Raw genomic sequence first — 19,352 nt, forward strand, 5'->3', positions numbered from 1 at the left:
CGTAAACAGACAACAAACAACGCTGGTCTGTTTGAGAGTTTAACACCGAGCCTGTGTGTAATGGTGTGAATGAACGTGTGTTAGGGCACATAGTCAGTCGTTGACAGAAAAAAGTGAGTTTTCGTGTTTAAGGTGTGCAGCTTTTTTTTTTTTCCTTCTCGCTGAAGGTGAAGCCAAGATGTCAGTATGAACCATGATAGCGTTTGAGTCCATGTGACGGGTATAGGAAGTGTAACTTTTATTACCTCTTCTGTCATTTGGATCTGTCACATTAGGAGCAAACCAACAGCCATGCACTGACAAGAAGGGGGGGCAGTGAGTTATTTATGGTCCCAGTGACAACACACATCCAGGCATGGCTGAGATGTGATCACAAAATGCCCTTGTTACTGTTTTGCTGTTCAATTCGTGACAGTGGAGAAAACCACGAGGTTAAAAAAAACTGATTAATTTGAACCTTTGTATTTCCATTTTCTAATACATGAACAGAAACTTAAGGTTACTTTTTTTCTTTTAGGCTACTCCACATCATTTCAGAAGGTTACACAAACCATTATTTTTTTTGTTCTCCATTGCTTCAGTGTCTGGTTCACTGATAGGCCTACAAGATTTAACCTTCGCTACATGATCAGTGAATAAAAACTTTAAATTTTATACAACATCAGTTATTCCCAACATGTTTTTTTTTTGTTCCCCAGGGGTGTACTTGTGTAGTGGGATAGTGCCACTTTAATTTATACATAGGCCTATATCGAGTTAGGTGTTAAACCAGAACACATTCATTTTCAGGGTGTGAGTCTCTCCTTTACAAAAAGATCTAATTTTGAATCTCAATTCAAACTATTATCAGATTCAGGGACAATTCATTTTTAACATAGAACCATTTGATCCAGTAAAATTTGATTCTGCACAGTTCAATTTGATCTGATGCAAATTGATTATGGACTCCCAAGTAGTTTTACTTCATGGAACTGAGAAAGAAGGATGAAACAAATATGTCATTTCTAAATTACATGTCCTTGTGTTTGTTTTACAAGAGACAAAAGACTAGACCTTTTCAGTTGAAGTAGTTAGCTTAAGTAATGGATAAAAGTTTGGAACTTTAATTTTTACCTGAAACATTTACTTTAGATGGTAAATTAATGGAGGGGTACAGAGATGAGTCTGTCTTGGCTGAGGGGGGGGACCAATGGATTGTTAGGCCTCAAAGTATGAAGAAGTTTAATTTGCTCCACCTCAACTAACTTCAACATTGCAATAGGTCTATCATATTAGTTTTTCATCCACAACTTTAAAACAAATGTATTATACTCCAAAGAGAGCCATTCTTCAAATTAAGCTATTTCCAGTAAAGGATTGAAGTACATCTTTCCCCACCAGTCAAGACTAAAAAGTGGCACGGATGCTAAATTTAGCCTCATGTAGTGTGATTATTTAGAGCTACACAGTCACTTCAAAAGAGTTACTTTTATACCTCTGTGTAATGAAAATATTTTTGTATTTAGGCCACGTCTGCAGTTGTTGTTGCAAGAAAGTAAGCAGACAGAAGTTAAAGCCTTTAAGCTGAAATAGGGAATGGCAGTATAAAAATATAGTTGTCAAAGTGAAATGTGAAGTTTAAAAGAAAATTGAGATCCAAGGAGGCCATTTCCGGTCAATATCTATTTTAAGCAAAATGAATCATCAGCTGTATAATGCCTGTTAATCCAGTAAATGACTTACAGTGTCGGAAAATATGCTGAAGGCTTTTGTTTATTAACTTCTTAACGTAACTATTCTTCACTTCATAGTGAACACAAAGGGTGATAATCAGGTAATAGCATGGGCGGTGTTTGTTTGGTATGTGTAGGGAAGGCACTGTGTTGTTCAGTGGGAGGCCATGTGAAGAGAAGCTAAGCCTCCATGTGTGATGTGAAAGCATGACACTGGTACAACACCACGTGTTCGACTTTTCAGTGAGTCTGAGAATCATAGTTTACTGTTTTTTTAAAATATTAGGACAAACTAAGAAGACGTGGTAGAGAACACTTTGGGGAACAATCTTTCAGAAGCTTTGTGTTGTTTATCATTTCCTGGATATTGTTATGCAATGCAAATATTGTCCATTATATTAAAAGCAGAGGGACTTTGCATGTTGTTGCTATAGCAGTAACATAATGTTCAGACAGGGCTTAGAATAGACTGTATTTCAATGATAAGGGACTCGAACTGATCATAGGAAATCTTATCATGTGTATGTTATGCAGCCATAAAAGTGCAATCTTGGACATGTTAGAGCTTTTCACTTGATTATGTCATACTCAGACTGATGACTAAAACTCACCCATGTCTGGGTAGAGATATGATTGATTTATCTATTTTAATGAAGAACATTGCCATATAAATTCTTTGGTAAAACCAGACATAGGTGTGAGGTAGACATGACACACCTCCTGTCTCATGGACTGGAGATATTGCGCCTGTATTATAGGTCTCACCTGTGCTCACTGAAGGTGTGGCAATACATGTGACTCACTCATATCGACCATCAAAGCAAGTGATGTGGCTCAGCTTTGAAGGAACGTCGCCAACTTTGTGGGTAATCCTGTGGGAGACTGGAGAACACTGAAGGACCACAGACATTTCCCTCTAAAGCTCAGACTGTCACATGATTACGGAGCATTTGATTTGGATCAAGCAGTCCTTAATAAGCCTGGTTGTGTTGAACAGATTTTATTTGTTATGCTCTTTAAACTGTAACAAAATATGTATATCTCTCTCCATAATTTGCAAAAACAATATATTTTGTTTTTATTTCTTAAACATGGACCGAGATTAAATGTTTCTTTAAATGTTGGATTCCAAGAAAATCATAATCCTACGTCGTTGCAGGATTAGGTAAGCATCTGTAAGAAACTCTACTTGTTTTGTCATGTTGATACAGAGAAACTCACCACTGAAGAACTTATATTTAAACAGTGGACAACTCGCAGTTGTTACTGACAGTTTAATTATTGACTATTCTGAACAAAGTGATAGATGTACACTGATATGAATGCTCGAGAAAGATACAGACAAGCTCCACAGCTCAAGTAAAAAAAGAAAAGCCAATCGTGATTTATTCATTGACCACCCAATCAGTCGATCTGCCAATCAATCAATAGGCTAATCCTCTCTACACCATATTTTTTACATTATGCTGCTGCTTTTTGTTAAGTCTCTATTTCACATGGAGGATTGGGAGAAAGACGAGCACCTTAATTGATGTTGTGCCGTATCCTTGAGAAACATGGAGATATACGGCTGTGTCAGTGGTGCTGTAGTAGACGATAAAATGTAGTTACAGTGCCAGCAGTCACCTTCAGACACATTAATCAGGAGGGGGTCACAGGGTCACTGCATGTCTTCCTGTGATGTTGACCTCTGGTATAATGAGCACATGCTGCTTCATCAGTAGGCCAGTGTTGGAATCGACCAAAGATTCTCCTGGTCACTTTATCACAAAGCAAAAAAAATACACGGCATAGCAATAGAAAAGAAATTGTAATGGAAATGAATCTTGGGTTTTTCAGTAAACGACATCGAGCTCTACACATTCCAATGTGTCAGGGGAGTGTGTTTAATGACAATGTATTTGCACGTTTATCTCTAGTTTCATATTGTGGAACTAGGTCATGTAATTTCCAAATAACTGGAGCACAGCCTGGTTTCTACTGTGAGTCCCTCTCCTGTGCTATGGGATCCATGACCCCTATCCATTACAGGACGAGGTATCACTTGTACAAAGTGAAGACAAAGAGAGAAAGAAGGGCCTTGTGTGACCTCAGGCTCTGTTCATGTATGTTGGAAGATGTACACGTATTTGTTGTCGGTCCTGTGTGTTTGCTATCAGTCATTCAGCTACTGAGAGTACTTTACCTGGGGTTATGCAGCATCAGCAGTCTGACACACACACACACACACACACAATGGTGTTGTCAAAAGCCAGGAGGAACACTTTCCTCTCACTCTGCCTAGTTACACCAATTCCCCCCTGCATTCCTCACGCTGGCTCATACACATCTACGCTCACACACAAATATGTGTCCACTCCACACACACTCACACACACTCGCACTATTCTGACGGTGTGCTGCTGGAGAGGCAGGGCTCTGGTTTCATTCAGGCTTCAGGCAGTTGAGAGGTTAGCGTCTCGTATTTGTGAGCAGCGGCTACCGGGCTCTTGACAACAAAGATTTCATCTCAGGTGAGTCGCTTCAAGGCAGAAACACAGAAGACAAAACATAATGTTTGTGTCTGAAATCTGGGCTAAGGTCATGAAGATAAAAGGAGCTGAAGGTAGTTAGTTTATTGTCTTGGCTGATTTTTTGTGTGTCATTTTTCCATGTGGTAATAGGCAAGAAAGCAGTTTCCTTACATTTCAAGCTGGAATTTTGAGTTGTGTTTTGCGTTCCTGTCCTGCTACATGCCTCAGACAACATAAGCTTGACATAATGTCAGTGTTTACCTCAGAACTCTTTCTAAGCCATTTTTTTCCAACCTATTACTCTTTCCCTCCTAGCAACAGTTCATTGATAGATGTTTGCACATTTTACAAGCTTTATTTAATAAGATCTAACTCAAAGTGTTGTAATATTTGTCAGTTTATTTCAATTATTCATATTTATGGAGAACGTGGAGAAAAGTTTCTCCAAAGAATGTGTTCCTAATCAGCACTCTCCTTTTATGAGAAGGAATTAAAAGAGATTAGGAGCTGCCCAAAGGGATGGAAGGCACTGCCGATTGGGTGCACGGGGTCATTAGTGATGGGGGTTGTATTTCTTCCCAGTTCATTCAAAATTGTTATTCACATGCTCTGCCATGTCTTTGTTCCTACCCATTAGCAGGGTTTTGACTTCGGTAACTTCTTCTCGTGCCTCATTTCACAGAGTTAACCCCCGTAAGTGTGCAGTTCTCTGACTTTTAGCTGAGAATGAGAATTCCTTTTGTCCCTCAGGAAACTAGCTGAGAGGAAGCAGCTGCGGCTTGCTGCCATATTGCTGCTGCTGTGTGGATTTGTCATTTCCTGTGGAGCTGGCTGGTATGAGTAAAAGATAGTACTTCTTGTGCAGGAACACTAACTTTGTTTCTTCTTCTTCTACAGGAAATCAAAATGAAGACATGGAGATAACATTTTTTGATCTGGATCATTGTTACACTTTCACATTTTTAATGGATTTCAGACTGAGACGCAGTTTTTAAGGATATAAGAGCACACGTATCGTTACAGGGACATAGAAGTTTGGACTGAGCTTCCTCAGCCAATGGCTACAACAGAAACCAAAGTTGCCTGCAGCAGCAGTGTTGCGGGTCTGTCGTGGGCTCGGGTATGTAAAGAGTGTGGCCAGCAGCATGACGGCCTGGAGAGCCACCTGTACGAGTACCAGGACGATGTGGATGATGAACTAGTTTGCCACATTTGTCTGCAGCCCCTCCTCAGACCTATGGACACCCCTTGTGGCCACACATACTGCTTTCACTGTCTGAGTAACTTCTTAAAAGAGCAGGACTTCTGCCCTGTGGACCGCCAGCGGCTGCAGTTACATCAGTGCCGTCCCTCCAGCCTGCTGGTCAGGAACCTGCTGGACAAGCTGACTGTGATGTGCCCCCACTCTGCAGAATGTCAACAACAGATGCAGCGCTGTGAGCTGCAGCCTCACCTGCACAACAGGTAAGTGGACAGGTCACAATGGCAGCTTAAGATGATGCAAGGCCTCTTCATTGGTTTAAATAATTTGTCACCGTGGTGTAAATGTGAAGAAATAGTTCCTTTTATGTATCACATTTAAGAAGGTTTCACACTAACATTAAGCAGCCACATGGTATAATATAATCCTGTATAGTGGAGAACTTTTTGCATCCATACAGAGTACAATGCACAGGTCTTCATCTTTAACAGACTGACAAACAATATAAAGTGAGTGCATGGATGATGTAAGAGAGGAACACATTTTATCAGTTTAGGTGTAGTTATAAAGGCATTGGGAGAAAACTTGAAGGTGGCTTGTGGTATCATATTCCTCATTCAACTCTTGTCAAAACGCCTAAATAATTAAAAGAGTTAAACTATTTCAAGTATTACATTTTAAAATGCACTAAATCTGTTCCTCCACATATATTGATTATACTACATGTGTGTAAGTTAAGTCAGGACAAAGCTATTTGGACCTTTTCTCAGGGATGTAAAATAGCGTGTTATCAGAATTGTGGGTCCCTCTGAAAATGTGTTTATCCTTGTTGAAGCTGTAAAGTTTATTACTGTCGGCTGTATGAACACACAAACTTGTAATTATTTAGGCTCTTGTTTTTTCACATGGACAGTGAGGTGCTTATCATCCCACTGGCTAGCCATTACGCAGTCAGTTGTGGGAGGCAGATTGTCCTGCTGCAGCCTCTCTGTGCAAACAATGAGGAGACAAAGTTCAGGCATGAGGAACAAGCAGCAGCTCCAGCACTGTTACAGACTTAATCAGCCTGAACAGCTGTCAACCAGACACCCTGCAATGGAGACGCGTTGTCGACAAAACTTCTTAATTGATTTTTTAAAAAGTTTATATTTATTACATTTTCTAAAAGGCATAAAAAGGAACATATTAACTAAACATTTTGGTTCATATACGCATTCAAAGTCATGCAGGTAGGAGGCTCTGGGTTCACAGAATGCACAAAAAAATACATAAATAAGATTTTTTTTTCCAACACATGTATATTATAGGATAACAGGAGTAGAAGAAATATTCAAACCATTTTACGAAATAAAGGGTTCCCATGTTCTGCAAAAAAAAAAGCATCGTCTTTGCACCACAATTACATTTCAAGTATTCAAATAAGACATAGTATACAAAGACCCTTTGTCTATGTGTTTTAGATTGAGCTTGGTCTGTAATCCAGTTCAAAAGAATACATTTTCTTACACAGAAAATAAACATTTCAAAGGGTTTAACATATAAGAGGGGTCACCATCTGTGCCAATAGACGGATTCTTATTAATTTCCTGACTTCCAAACATGCAGAACTGCCATTTTTGTGCTTGCAAGACCACAGGCAATGGGTGAGACTGTTTCTATTTTGCGCTTGGGTCATATCGGGGATTAGTTAGCGTAAAATGTATGACATTGAGATTGGGAACATAGGGATTCTTGTCAAAATCCTGTGAATAAAAAGACTTGTTTTTTTGTACCTCATAACATCCGTCGTCTCACTCACAATTTCTGTGTTCATCCATCCCTGGCATTCTTAGTACATCCCAGTAAGGCTATTTTCATTTCATTATAAAAACCTTCATCTGTGCCTCTGTGTTCCTGTCTTTCCTCAGATGTCCTGTTTTTAGAAGACTGAGGGAGGAGGCAGAAAAGAGGAAGAGGCCCTCGTGGAATGAGTTAAAGGGGCGTAAGGGTGAGGGGGAGTCGTCTGGAGAAGCCAAACATTCAGTAACACAGTCCAGAAATCCCACCAGAGATCAGCCTGAGCCTGGTCTGATTAATCCTGCTTATGAAGAAAGTGAAGAAGGTATGAACTTACTTTATCACACCAACTATCACCATAATACTTAGAACTGATCTAATACCGGTGTTTGATTAATAACATGTTACCCTCACTGTGTGAAATAAATCAAGATCATTCTTTTATGTGTAATCATCAGTCTTGACTTAATAATTGATATATCCAAGCTTTGTATAGCAAAATGTAACATACAGATCCTTTTATATTTAGTACAAACACACACACACATTTGTTTTACTTATTGAACAGGGGCCTGAGTATAATGGACTTGCTTTCACACCATTTTGATACATTCAGTAATCTAGTAATCTGATCTAGCTATCAGCTACCCTCTGTTCAGTTATTGGTGAAAAAATGATTATGGATTTATTCTTGATTCAGGAGGGACATGTTGTAAACACAGGTATTGCATAAGACATTAACAGCAGTACATATACATACAAGTTTATTTATTGCATGTCATTACATTATTTCAATATTTAACAATTTTGTGCATCACATTATCTTGTTTTATTCTACATGCTGATAAGGTGGCAGACGCCCTTCTTTTAAGGCAATCAGGTGCTGCTCATCCAGAAGAAGGAATTCAAGAACCTTACCCCTTAGTTATGTTGTTTTCACTCGTGTCTCTGTAATGCTCAAGACAAAGTGCAGCATGTTTGTTCTCTGTGGAAGCGTGACATTGTAGCACACTGAAAGGTAGACATGTTGACTTGAATTACAGCGACAGGCTGATTGTCACAGATTCTGGGTAAAGACATTTCAGTCAGGGTCTACTCAGGGCAACCCTAACTTTGTTCGAGATTCAAACTCACCAGACTAAAAATGCTAGTTAGAATAAGTAAAACATTTGCCATAGGAAGTTGGTCATACTGGCTCCAACAATGAAGAGTGTTTTTTAGAAGCTTCTATAGCTTTGAATGTAAATGGACATTTTCCTTGGTGGCGTTAAGTAATCCTTTTGCTCAACCCGATCAGTCAGTCGGTTGTGAAAACGCACAGATGGAAAGTGCGATTGCTTTTAGCCTAAAGCTTCTTAATTCTCAGTCCTTCACAGCTGAATCATCACACACGTTGTAGAAACATGTACCGTCTGCCAGATGTTTAACCAGACAGTCTCATCACTGGGAAAAACCCTCACGGCAACATTGACACATTACTGCCAGGCAACTGATTATCAGTGCTCCCAGATAAGTTAACATTGTCGTCATTATTACGTGTGTTTAACTCCCTTCTTCTGTGAAGTAGTACTGCTACATGAGTTAGCTGTATTGTGTATAACACTCTATGGTCTCTTCTGTGTGTACTCACAGATCAGTCCTTCGTCTCTGTGTAGTTTAGTGTGATAAAAGAACATTTACTATTTTATCGTAAGAAAGGTTGAGATCCACTCTGCTTCTGATTCTTATCTGTGCTTCTTTCCTCTGTGTGCTGTTTAAACAAATGTCACCTTAAGTTCAAGAACAGGTTATTGTTTGAAACACTGTTGTATAATATGAATCATAAAAGGAAAGTTTCTTGCTGTTTAACCTGAGGGTTTGACTGAAATAATTAATATCTATTTATATATTTAGAAACATAATTAGACTAAAAGTAGAAGCTCTTTAATGTACTGCGTGCACTTTTTTTAATTTTCAGGTTTGAAGCTGATGTTATGTGTTACAATAATACACAAAGAAAATTTGCTTTTAAGACAAATTCTGACTAGCACAGGAGCGTCTTTGATAGACGCTGAAAATTTAAATCATCATTTTCAAGTTTGACTGTCCACAACTTGGAGAGTACAATGTAACAAAATCTCAAAGCACACTGTTGTTCAAACTTTTTACTGTATGTTTACAGGATATTTTATACGTGCAACTCTGCATTAGCTAAACAAGCAAACAAGGATTGAGTATTTGCCTCATAAACAGGATAAACAACCATATTTACTTTACATATTTGCTTGTTTCTCTGTTTCTCTTCCCTCCAGACAACACCCCCCTGCGGTCCAGTCTGGTAGCCGAGGCCAATGTGGTGGAGCTGTTCAGAGAGGAGCCGGAGGAGGAGCTGGGCCTCCGCATCGTGGGGGGGAAAGACACACCGCTGGGTAACATCGTCATCCAGGAGATTGTCAGGGACTCGCTAGCAGCTCGTGATGGCAGACTGGCCCCAGGGGATCATATCTTAGAGGTGAGAGGGACTCATAAACTTAGGATGAAAGCACTGGAAAATGTAGCCCATAATGTATTTTCTTGCTCATGGAATGTTCAAAGTGCCATGGTGGCATATCATGACACGCATATTAGCAACAAAAAAAAACGTTGTTGTGGTGTTCTCACAGAGTTGTAAACACGGCCCTGAGCACCAGTGACTGGGAAAATAATTCAGGATAAACAGGTTTTGGCTCCATGGTAACAAGGCGTGGTTAATATTCACAGGACACAAACACGTCATGTGAAAACAACTTTACCTGGCTGCTGTCGCTGATTGACAGACTAAACCGCCTTTCTGTTTGAGAAGGTTAATGTTCAAACAAGAGCTGCAGTATACTGTAATCTTTCCTCTAACAGAGTTATGTAACCAGATATTTTTATACAAAGTGCAGATTTCTGCTCGTCATAATACGTTTTTGTGGCATTTATTGCTGCTTCTAATAATTTATTTTATCATGAATTAATTCACCAGTAATTTTCACTGTCAATGGATGCATTGTTTGTTATAAAATAAATGATCAAAGAATGTCAAATCTATATAATCATTTTTTCAAGTGAAATGATAAAATCAACAACAAGAAATCGGATCTCGTCAAATGTTTGAAAATAAAAGTTATTCATGAAATGGGTAATTAATTATCTTTTGATCAGCATGATTCATTCATATGAAATCCTTTATAAAAGTTAAAGGTGTTTATGAACTTATTTGAGTACAATCCAGTGTTTATTTTGCACTCACCCTTTACGTTTGTACAGAGGAGAAGGGTGCTTATTGGTGAAATATGAATAATAGATGTTCTCACTTAGTTATGATTCTCTCTTTCTCCCTGGATTTGGGCGTTCTTGTCCTTCAGGGTTGTGTTACTGCTGTACTCAGAGAGTTTCTCTGCCTCATGTGTGGAACCTCTCTGCTCCACTGTGTCCTTCAGAATGCAGCTTCTCTTTCTAAAGCCAGACACTCTCAAACACGATGATAAATATAAAAACTTGGCAGCAGATATAATGCCTCCTGGATGTGAAACATGGACCTCAACAAAAAAGAGACTGTCAAGATTTGGATCACTAAGATCTTGGAACAAAATCCTTCTTTCAACATACAATCAATACATTGATTTTAGACTTTCAAATCAGAGTGGTAAGGCAATCATCATTGTGAAAGTTTCATTTTTTAACCACAAGACGAAGCTGAAGAAAACAGGTTTTCTTTGTTTTTAATTTGTAACTTGTTTTTGATAAGTGCTATATAAATATAGTTCTTAATATTATTATTATGCCAGTTGCAAATAGTATTTGTTCTGATCATTCAAATGTATGAAGGTGTTTTTCTCAACTGTCCCATCCCACTCCCACAAAAATAATCCCATCCCACACTCAGTAGAATGAGTCCTGTCCAGTCCCATCCCGCTCCTTTTTTTGTCGTTGTTATTGTAACTCGTTTCCTGGGGCCACTCGTTCTGAGTCACTGGTGTACATTACATATTTTATAAACACCATAAAGTGGCACACTACTGTCACTCACAACTCTCATAAACGTCTTTAGTATGTCCGACTGTCCCCCGAGCTCTGTCAGTTGAACCGACATATCTTTGTTTTTAACTTTGCACTGCAATGCTGCCTTTCCCACTTCAGTTATACTGTACCTGCTTTCTCTGAATACATTGTAGTTTGATTTATACGACGGCTGCAGCGAGCACATGACTGTGCACCATTGCTCAAAACAACCAGCAAACAGGCACCAAAGCAAGTAGAAATAAAATCCTTCATTCATTGCTGTGTGTGTGCATATACAACTGGTCTATAGTTATTATGATTCCTGTTCCTGTTCGCTCCCGTCGACTTGTTTTCCTGTCCCATCCCAATCCTATGATAAGTAGGGAAATTCATTCTTGTCCTCTGAAAATCTCACAGAAAAAAAAAAATTCTGCTTAGAGCCCCACTTGGGCCAGGGGCAGCCCTGGTCAGATTTATCATATGTCACAAATGGCTTTCGACCTTTTGGGTGACCTTAGCGCAATTATGTTGCAAGAAAATAATACAATAATTGAATCTTCTTGTTTTGCCTCCAAAAGGCTTTATAAACAAGCATCATACAATTTGAGTGTGTAAAATCCATAAACTGTACAAAAGAGATATCAATTTGACTACAGCTAATGGTTTGTGGACTACTGCTTTAAAAGCCTTGAGTTTAGAATTTGGGCTTTTGCCATCTTGTTGTTAGGCAAAGTCCAAGATATCAAAGCTGAAGAGTTAAACAGTCTTCATATAATGCTTATTCACAAAAACTGGCAAATTAGCTTGTTATTGAGCTAAGAGAACTTTGCTAAATATTTCTAATTATTATAAACAGCAGATGTAGAACAATACAAGAATGCTCCACCACAGAAGAAAATTTTTTGGCAGTGACATTAAAAGAATCTCATAAAAACCTGACAAATACAGCACGGGATTATGTTCAGTGATCAGAATTAGCTGAGGTGACGCCTAGCAGACAGCTTGCAACACCTCACCTGTCACGTAAAGTAGCAATGTTCTTAGTTATGTAAACATTTAGTGTTAATTTGATGAGTTTAATGAGGTCTAAAAATACTCTGTCTGTTCTGGTTCTCTCCTTGTACAGCTGTCACGAAGGGGGAAATGAGCTTTATAGACAAAATGTGTTTTATTTTACACCAAGCTGACAACAAATATATCTGTTCAATTTTAATATGGGCTTTGCTTCTTTTTCATTATGTTGTTTTTTCTCTTTTGACTGTGTCATGTCTTTTCGTTGTTGTGTCTCCAGGTGAATGATGTCAGTCTGGCTTCAGTCCCTCACGCCCGGGCCATGGCGGTACTGCGGCAGCCTTCCCTCCTCCGGCTCACTGTCATGCAGGAGAAAGGTTTCAAATCAAGAGATCCGCGGCCTGATCATCACCCTTCCTCTTCCACTGCCTCCCTGCCCACTCACAGTCCCCATGGCAACACAACCTCTAATCACAACCCTGGCACAGTCCTGCAGGTGACGCTAATGAAGAGTCAGCGCACTGAGCCGCTCGGCATCAAACTCATTCGCAAATCAGATGAGAGTGGGGTTTTCATCCTGGATCTGCTGTCTGGTGGTCTAGCAGCCAAAGATGGAAAACTGAGGAACAACGACAAAGTGTTAGCCATCAATGGACACGACCTGAGGCATGGTACACCCGAAAGTGCTGCCCAGATCATACAGGTATATAATTTAAATAGCTATTTAATGGTGAACATTCATAAAGCAAGTTTCCACAAGTCTTACAAGTGAATAATAATAGCAAATAGTACGATAAAGTGTTTAGCAGCAACACAAAAATAACCCATAAACATATGATTACAATACTGAACCCCAAAGAATTGATCACTAGTCATATATTTAGCACTAGAGCGTTTCATGTGTTTTATTTGTGGAATTCATTCCTTTTCCTTTGTGTGCATATTAGGCGAGTGAGGTGCGTGTAAACTTTGTGGTAATGAGACCTGCGGAGTCTCAGGAGGAAGGAGGAAGCAGCAGGGAGGGAAATGGCAGAACAGCCAGGAGGCCTGAGCCACAGTACTTCAAGCGCCAGTCCACCTACATGAAGGTAATACTCGGGTCAGGTAGCATTCACAATTAAACCTGCACTTCACAATGCTACCCTTTTATAGCCTCTGTAGAAAAAGGTGCAAACTTCTTCATTTAAATGTTTCTATTTAATTTGAACATTTAGTTTTTTATGTATTTGTTATTGATCTATAACACAGCTCCCTCTCCCCTCTTAAAACTTGTCACTATGGGGCACCGGTAGCCTAGTGGTTAGTGAGCGCACCCCATGTACGGAGGCCAAAGTTCTGATAGCAGGCGGCCTGGATTCTTATCCGACCTGCGGCTCCTTTCCCGCATGTGGCAGATCTCTCCTCCCCCACACATGATATGAGGAGGGTCTGCACACACACGATCTGAAGAGAATCTCAAACCTTACACACAATCTTACACACAGAGATGTGCTCAGGCTCGCCCAAACTCTTAATGCAACGATTAGGCTGTTTTAAATCCACCCTGGCGCTGTTTTAAAAGCTTGTTCAAAGTTCTGATGTCATTCAGAACCACATTTGGATCGTTTCTATACCCTTCTAACGCGACTCGTGTTCTGTCAAAACGGAATCGCAACTGGGGAAAAATCTTTACTTTTGCAATTGTACGTAACAGTGTGTTTATTGGTGGGGGGCTGGGGGATAAGGCAGGAGTACTAAAGATAATCATTATGATCAGATTAAAGTAGCTTGTGATCTAACACTTAATAAGGAAGAGAATGGAGTACAATTTCAGTGTAGAAGTTACAGATAACTAACTGGATAAAGGGTAATGCAGTAAGCCTACCTGTAAAAAATGCTTCTCACATTATTGATATATGGGATTAATTCATCAAAAGATTTATTTTTTTATTTGCTTAACAGCACTGTCTTTTATACAGCTGTATTTTAATAAATCTTGCCACAGCAAAAGACACGACACTCACTAAACATTCCAAAGCTTAAAGTGAAAATGGTGTATCCACATGTATTTTGGCCCTCTCCAGCTGTTGGCTGCTGGAACTTCCTCTTTTACACCACTAACTACAGTGTGGGTCACACTATCTTTCAAACCTGAAACGTTTCTGTTTACACAGTGTAATTGTTCTTATCGCTCCTCCGTCAGTCACACTCAGCTGTACCATACACTGTCATTAGAAAGAATAGCACCCCCACAGTCAGGGGTGAGAAGCTTTGAGAGCAGACACCTGCATCGGTGAGCGGAGATGAAAGCCTCCTCTGTCCTGATCAAAAGCCCCCGGGTGCTGCTCACTCTGCTGCTACGGGGCCACTGTCTTGTTGTTTTTTTGGCTGTTTCTTTGCGTGGCAGAGGATCAAAGCTGGTAACAGTTAGCTTTCGCCTGCAGAGTCCAGCCTTTCCGTCTTGGTTAGGGGGATGGGCTCACTGCTGGAGAGGAGGAAGAGACCCCACCTCCCCCGAGCTTCCCTTCTGCTAGTTTTACAGACTGGAGAGAATCAAGGGGGCTGAATGAAGCTGTCATTTCCCACACATCTTATGCACTACGAGAGCTGAGTGTGGATCCTCACACGTTCCCTCTACTCTTACCTCTCATGTCCTTCTCAAATGTTTCACATTTGTTTCTACAATAGATATGTGAGAGGAATCCATTAAATCAAAGGACCCTGGAGAGACTGACATTAATTGGCTGGACAAACTTCATGTATGCTTTGTCAAACGAAAGCAAAAAAATAATTCTAATAAAACTCAACATTATGATTAAAGCTTTATTTTAACTTCTTTACATTGCAATCAATGCATTGTACTTATTTGTGTCATTGTTCATGCAGGATCCTCCAGGTGGGTTTTCAAGCCAAGAGAAAACTGTGAGCCTGAAGAAAGAGCCTCGGCTTTCACTGGGCATCACCATAGCTGGGGGGAGGGACTGTCGCAGCCGCTTGCCCGTTTACATCACAAGCGTGCAACCAGTCGGCTGTCTGCACCGGGACGGCACTATCAAAAAAGGTATGAAACAGAATCTGGTGACGTCTGATTTTGACTTTGAATAAGGCATTTTTACTCAAAGCATTAGGCTTTGCAATGTGTTGCTCCATCAGCAACTAATGATTATTTTCAGTATAAGTTGATAACATAAAAAAGTATTCAGCTATCAACATTTTCTGAGGTGATTTTTTGTGGTTGCTTTAGTCATTGCTCAATGAAAAAACACAGCTACAGGTAGCATGATTGTTTTAAGATATGGGTCAGGTGTTAAAATTCAAACTGTGAAAATCTTTTGAACTGGAATTTGTTGCCCACAAACAGCCCTGTTATTGAGTCAGCAAATCAATGACAATGTGACCACCAACTTAATAAGAAAAGGGCAATTCTCTTTTGGCTTGTTAAATAGAGAGCATCACTCTTTACAGAATGCGGTTCAGCAACAGCTCCTTCACAAAGTTCTGCTGTTGTCACGCCTTTGTACTTACACATTGCATCAGTAACAGCGTAATATTGGTGTAATTCACATTGCATTATGGTGTTCCTCTGTTACTTCCTCCGACAGCTTATCCATCTACATAGCTTAACAGAAAATGTAGTTTAGCTGTTATTAAAGAATGTTGATGAAAATCTACTACTTATTGGATAAGAAGGTCCTCATCAGTAAAATGTCTTAGTTTGAAACTCCTCCTGTGGGTCCTCAGGTGACATTCTGCTGAGCATAAATGGTGTGGATCTGACCCAGCTGACCTACAACGAGGCCGTGTCAGTGCTGAAGGCTCAGACAGCTCAGTCCCAGGTGGTGCTCCGTGTCATTCAGACACTCTCTGAGGAATCAGAGGAGGACATCGAGTTTGCCAACAAGGACGAACTAGACCCTCTGGAAGACCCACGGGACGACGCCCTCAACTGGACGCCGCTGTGGACTCGCTGGCTGGGATTACCAAGGTAGAGAGCCTGGTTTGATTCCAGAAATCACCTGAATTTTATTGCTCAAATTCAAGTGTTTCATGTTTATTTATTTATTTGTTGTAAATATGCTAATTGTTTTTAAAGCCTATTAAGAATATATAAAAGATCAGAACAGCAGACCGTAGGTTATAGCACCAAAGCTAAAATAATTTTCTAATAATTGTAAACTTAATCAGTTAAAATGGCTTCAACAATACTCTGTTATAGTAGATCTGACATTAAAGGTGGACCTTGGTGCATTTAACAGGATCAAATGTATTTAAGGCAATCACAGGAGTGGACTGGAGCTTCTTCAAGATTTTGAAGGCAAATGTTTCCTGACATAATGTTTCCTGTTAGATGTGATGTAAAAGGATAACCTCTGACTTTGTACTTGTCATTTTAGTCACATGCACTGGTGCCGGGACATAGTCCTGCAGAAGACAAACAACGAGAGCTGGGGCTTCAGCATCGTTGGCGGCTATGAGGAGAGCCACAGCCAGCAGCCTTTCTTCATCAAAACCATTGTGCCTGGTACACCTGCTAACTTTGATGGACGCCTGAAGTAAGTACAATTTTACCCCCATATGAAGCAATCAGCTGCTGCATCCTGTCATCTCCCTCACTCTGCAGACTCTTCATTAACACTCTGTGGTTCTCTGCAGGTGTGGTGATGAGATAGTAGCCGTGAACGGAGCTACAACAGTAGGAATGAACAACTCGTCTCTCATCCCGATGCTCAAGCTGCAGAAGAATAAAGTCACACTCACTGTGGTGTCCTGGCCTGGCAGTCTGGTGTAGCGAAACACAAAGGAGTCTACTCACTCTCCCCTTTTTCTATCACATAAACACACACAAACAACCTTTTCTGACTCACTGTCCCCTACACGGCATATGTTTGTAGTTAAGAGCCACGATGGATTGGATCTTCTGTGGATAATCGTAGCAGGTACCTGTTTGTTTCAGCGTCGTCTCACACACTGAACAGCAGGTGACTGCACAACTTGATGAACAATTCAATCAGGGGCAAAAATGACAATCAATAAAAGATATCCTTAGGAGGAACTGGAAGGATATATTTTTTATGGAACACCTTTATGATCCTTTTGTTTATACCAGTGTTTTGCCTTCATGTCAAATAGTCCTGTTATCATTTGGTATTGTGGCTTGATTCAAGTGATTCACTCTCTCACTGTAAACGGCTTCCATAGATGAACTGTAGCGCTTACAGTAGCTGTGATGAAGAAACATAGATGGGTGCATTTCAAAGTACGGCTGTGTAGACTGATTCCAACAACAGAAAAAAATCATCCTGTCCTGCAACTTTTGTCCCCTCTCGACCGATTTCATCAAATTTATTGACATTACACCTTTAGAACTTTCAACAGAACGATACAGCTTTGATGGAAATACAGAAATCTTTAGTGAAGGTGTTTTTGTTTTTCAGCTACAGCCGTGTTGTAAAAGGAGGAATTTTGTTATGACACGAAGGTTATCAAAAAAGCCAAAGTGAAGACCTACCGTAAACTTTAATCGAGGTGTGTGAGGTTCAGTTGTATCCAAGCCATGAAAGTAATCAGTTAAATTCTACATACTCATTCACTTCAAAGACATTTTAACATATTTGCTTTGGTAGGACACAGCTTCAGTGTTAGTTTTCTTTCCTGTTAGCTTTTATTAAAGGCAAACACTGCTGCAGGAAAGCAAGCTTGGACATCGAAATGTTTCAAACTGAGCTGGAATAAAGAAGTCAATAATTGCAATGCATTCAAATTTTAAATCTTTCGAGCAGCTTTAGATTTTTTTTAATCACCACAACCTTTGAACCAGTGATCTGTATTTATTTCTAATGACATAGTGAGTCATAAATAAAGACTACTTTAGGCAGGAGCCCTGTAGATATTGAAGGACAAACCAGAACGTACACTTGTCTTATATTACCACTGTACCAACATGTTTCCCCTTTTTGTTTCCCCTCATGACATGCTGTTAATAGTTCAAAGGAGAACAGCCTTTATCTGATTCATTTGTGTTAACTCATTCTCTTCTGTTAACACATTCCCAGTGGCCTTTCTTATATCATAATAGATACAAGATTTATTGGAATATATACAGAAAGTAAATAGTACATGTATAAGCTGTCCACTGATTCATTATGTACAATAAAATCATATAACAGATCATGGTAGTCTTTGATTGTTGTTGTTATTATTATACAGAAGTTTCTAACCAAATGATGGAGACATCACTTAGAGAGGTATGTTGGTTGAGAAAGGAAGTTGTTCACTGCAGCTGACATTTAAATCATGTGAATGTTAGAGAGCTTCTCACGCTGCTGTTTGTTCTGATCTTGTAATGACATCAGGACATCTTTGAGCTTGACAGTCTCTGATAATCACTTTTGTCATTGAGCATGAGTGTAAAAAGACTGAAGTCATTAACCGTGTTAAGTGTCCAATAAACTGTGCAGTGTGTTCATGGCTCAGTCTGACCCCTAGTGGACAGAAGATGTGTAAAACAGAGCTGTGACCCAGGATGTTTGCTTATCTTTCGCACAAATTGACCCTTTTGAAACACTAAAAACATTCTTAACAAAATGAGATATTTGCCTTTAGCAGTCCTTATTACAGACAAATCAAAGAGAACAATGTGTTTTTACAAAGGCTTTGTACCATCAAGGTACACAAGGGATCTGCTCAGGATTAGTGTACGCTTAAGTTTCTGAATGGCGGCTTTATACTCATTAAAAGTTTTCCTTCTTTAATATCTTATATGCACACATTATGTTTGTCCAGTAAAACTTTCTACAAAAAAAAATCTTATGCAGGTCCCACTCAATGTCATGTGAATAATGTAATGTCAATGACAAAGAAGTTCTGAAGTCATTAGAGCTTGAAGGCAGTACAACAGTGTATCAATGCCATGCTACAAAAGAATGTCCTGTATTCAACTTGAGTAAAAGAACCAAAGTCTCACCACCACAATGTACCTGAAGTACCTGTTACAAGAAGGAAGAACGTATTTTGCCATTTTTAATGAAACTAGACTTTAAATGCTGCAGGTACAAGGTCAATTTAACACAGGCCATTTTTTTCATGTTACTTGCTTTGTCAAATTTTGCAAGAAAACTCTTCAAACATCACGCCAAGAGACCCTGTGTTCACAAA

At 39.6% G+C, this 19,352-nt stretch overlaps 1 protein-coding gene across 1 annotated transcript; it reads left to right on the plus strand.

Annotated features, from left to right (window-relative positions):
* Window positions 1–5,101: 5,101 nt before the first annotated feature.
* lnx2b (ligand of numb-protein X 2b) lies at window positions 5,102–18,366 on the plus strand. The gene is made up of 9 exons (XM_061048347.1): window positions 5,102–5,689; window positions 7,334–7,527; window positions 9,494–9,693; window positions 12,499–12,921; window positions 13,166–13,306; window positions 15,084–15,258; window positions 15,939–16,182; window positions 16,592–16,750; window positions 16,851–18,366. Exons 1-9 carry the CDS (start codon window positions 5,283–5,285, stop codon window positions 16,984–16,986), a joined length of 2,079 nt encoding a protein of 692 aa, XP_060904330.1. The 5' UTR covers window positions 5,102–5,282; the 3' UTR covers window positions 16,987–18,366.
* The last annotated feature ends 986 nt before the right edge of the window (window positions 18,367–19,352 follow it).

The sequence above is a fragment of the Labrus mixtus genome, chromosome 10 (genome assembly GCF_963584025.1).
Source record: "Labrus mixtus chromosome 10, fLabMix1.1, whole genome shotgun sequence".
NCBI lineage: Eukaryota > Metazoa > Chordata > Actinopteri > Labriformes > Labridae > Labrus > Labrus mixtus.